The sequence below is a fragment of the Vombatus ursinus genome, unplaced genomic scaffold (assembly GCF_900497805.2).
Source record: "Vombatus ursinus unplaced genomic scaffold, bare-nosed wombat genome assembly UNPS02004260.1, whole genome shotgun sequence".
In the NCBI taxonomy this organism is placed as follows: domain Eukaryota; kingdom Metazoa; phylum Chordata; class Mammalia; order Diprotodontia; family Vombatidae; genus Vombatus; species Vombatus ursinus.
Window position 1 is genome coordinate 25,777 of NW_020944038.1, and position 3,003 is coordinate 28,779.

Consider the following 3,003-nt stretch of genomic DNA (forward strand, 5'->3'; position numbering starts at 1 on the left):
AAAGGAAGAAGGAAGGAAAGGGAAGAAGGAAATAAGGAATGAGGGAAGAAAGAAAGGAAGAAGGAAGGAAAGGGAGGAAGGAAAAAAGGAAGGAAAGGGAAAAAGGAAATAAGGGAGGAAAGAAAGAAGAAAAGAAGGGAGGAAAGAAAGGAAGAAGGAAAGAAGAAAAAAGGGAGGAAGGACAGAAAGGGAGAAAAGAAGCATTTCTTAAGTGCCTAATATGTGTCTGGCACTATGGTAAGGGCTCACAACTACCATCTCATTTGATCTCTTAACAACTGTGGGAGGTTGGCGGTATTCTCATCCTCCCTTTGTAGTTGAGGAAAATGATGCAGCTAGGGGTGAGGTGACTTGCCCAGGGTCACACAGTGAGTCAGGGTCTGAAGCTGGATCTGACCTCAGGTCAGTGTGACCCCATTCCCAGTGCTCTGTGCCCTGAGACACCAGCTGTCCCAGGTGGAGAGCATGCAGGTTTGTCTCTGACTCACTGACAATACTGACGTGTTGGGCAGCCTGTTTGCCAATTTTGCATTCCTCAATGCCTAGAAGTGCTGGAGACGCCCCGGGAGCTTCTTGCTAATGGGGTTTAAGTGCCTGGGATTCCTGTTCCCCTCCTCCCCATGTGCGTCTTTTAGGACATAGGAGCCAAGACTCGCACTCATCTCTCATGGGATCGAGGCACTGTGGGCACCGCGGGGCACAGGCCCAGCTACAGAAAAGCCACACACATTTCAAAATGCGATGGATTTATTAACGGTGATCTGGAAGCATTTCTCAGTTTTTAATCAAGCATGCTAAAACTGCACCATGAAGTCAAGGCCAAAAGGAGACTGGCCCCACAACATCCTGGAACTCCTTCTTGTGTCATTTGGTGAGTACAAAAGTTCCTCCAGGATGGCCATGATTGCTGTGGTCCCTTGGTGGGCGTGGGGGCCCAAACCACAGACTGAGTCTGAGCCTGGGCCCACGCACCCCAGGCCCGATCCCGATGGAGGCCTCATTTCATGTAGACCTAGGGGCCCTGCATTTACACAGACAGAAAACAGACTTCAGGAGACAAGGGGTTCTCATGCCCCAGCTGTGGGGGTGGTTGGGGAGTCACAGCTTAGCTCTCGGCTTGTTTTCTGGACAAGGGGCTGAGGCAGGTCTTCTGAGGCCTCTCTAGGCTCTCTGCCCTTCATGGAGGCTCTAATACTCAGGGGAGGCAAAATGAGCACCACTTGACCCGGCCAACACCTTGGGCAACCTGGGCACAAGGCGTGGGAAGCGGCTGCCATGTTGTCTTTCAGTTCCCACGCACAGAATCGCTGCCACTGGATGTCAGAGCTGGGAAGGGTCTTAGAGATCACCTGGTCTAACCTTTCCTTTTCCAGGTGAGGAGACTGAGGCTCAGGGGGAGGAAGGGCCGTCTCCCAGTCCGGGGTCCTACCTGCCAGGCCAGGACTTATCCCATGCCAACACATATCTTCCGTGTTGTGCTCAGGCTCCGATGAGCTCATGTGTCAAACAGCACTGACCACCAAAGTGTCCTCGGTTAGAAGGACCATTCACTTTGTTGGCACAGAGCCTGGAGGACCTGGTGGCCTGCCTTCCCAGCGTCTGACTGGGCTACCTGGAAAGGCCTCGCAGGTGCACCTTCTAAACATGCCTTCTGACTTCGCTCTGTCCTCACCCTTCATTATATGAGCACACAGGTTTCTATTTTCTAACTTTGAATTTTAAGACATCTTCCCACCCCACGTGGCAGGTGCTGTATCTACTCACGGAACGTTTCTTCCAGACAATCAAGAGAAATCAAGTCTTCCGCCTGTTTCTTTTTTGTTTCAGATTCCCAAGTGGGGGATGATTCTATTGAGATTCATTAGCCCGACCTTCCTTTTCAATTAGCTCCCTCCCACTAGAATCACCAAATGAAGATTTCCTTAGCTCCCTACTGCCCGATCAAGCCTCCTGCCAACACACACCTGCTCCCCGGCCCCCTGCCCTGCGCTGTCTGTGCTAGATTTTGGCCAGGTCATCTTTTAGCCAGTCTGCAATCATGGTGGCCATTTCCTGGTTGGAAGATATGATGAAGGCGTGTTTGATGCCTTTCTCACAGAGCTTAATGTCTCCACTGGGAAAATTCTTCTTAATATCTTCATAGAACTGGACCGGGCACCATAAGTCTGAGGTTCCATAGTAAAAGGTCAGCTAAAAAAGCAAGAGGACAATGTGGTATTAGTAGCCATTCCCCCCAATGTTCTCCTGACCCCCCCACCTTGGGGGTACTGATCCCCACTGGGGGCGCATTATTCTGGTCAAAGTGTGGCGCACTTGAGACTCGTTTTTGCGGAGGGGCTGGGAGACGGCTGTGGAAGCAGAAATCTTTACCAAAAGGATATATAGCCCAGGGCTCTCTTCTCTATCCCTGGGGAGCCTCCAACAGAAAGCTCAGGCCCCTTTCCCTCTTGGGCTGCCACGACACTACCAAGTGCTTAGGACACCAGAGGGGCAGCTCGTGGCCAGCAGGTCTGTCCTGGGCAGCGTGTCAGACCTTTAGGAAATGGCAGACTCAAGACTTCTGAGAGAAAGCTTCTTTGTGTGCACAGCCAGCCTAGGATGGATAGGCTCTGGAGGTCAGTGTGAACAGGTCAGCCTTTGGAAATCTCTTTCAGAAGGGACCCAGCCCTTGGGGTGACCCAGATGTGGCACCAGCACACAAGAGCTGTCAGTTAAAATAGATATTCAGGCGCTTCTGGCAATATCATCAGACTAAAAGCATGAGATCTACCCTGTCCCCTGCCTCTCAGTTTCTCCGGCCAAGGGGGATGGTGAGAAGAAACCAGCTGCCGAGCTAGGGGTGTGCCAGGCAGGCATCGGGAGGAGAAGGAGCCTGGCTGTTGACACACAATGAAACCTGGACAGTTTCTCTTCTTTTCTGTCTTTCTGTCTTTCTTTCTTTCTTTTTTTTTTTTTAAACATTTTTATTTAAAGTTTGGAGTTCCAAATCCTATCCCTCCTTCC

General features: G+C 51.0%; 1 protein-coding gene across 3 annotated transcripts in view; it reads right to left on the bottom strand.

Annotated features, from left to right (window-relative positions):
- Positions 1-729: 729 nt before the first annotated feature.
- LOC114054202 (lipid droplet-associated hydrolase-like) overlaps positions 730-3,003 on the bottom strand; it is a 72,864-nt gene continuing 70,590 nt past the window's right edge. For all 3 annotated transcript variants that reach the window (XM_027877378.1, XM_027877383.1, XM_027877370.1), the window contains exon 7: positions 730-2,190. In XM_027877378.1, coding sequence (XP_027733179.1) covers positions 1,999-2,190 — 192 coding nt within the window. In that variant the 3' untranslated portion in view covers positions 730-1,998. The remainder of the gene's footprint in view (positions 2,191-3,003) is intronic.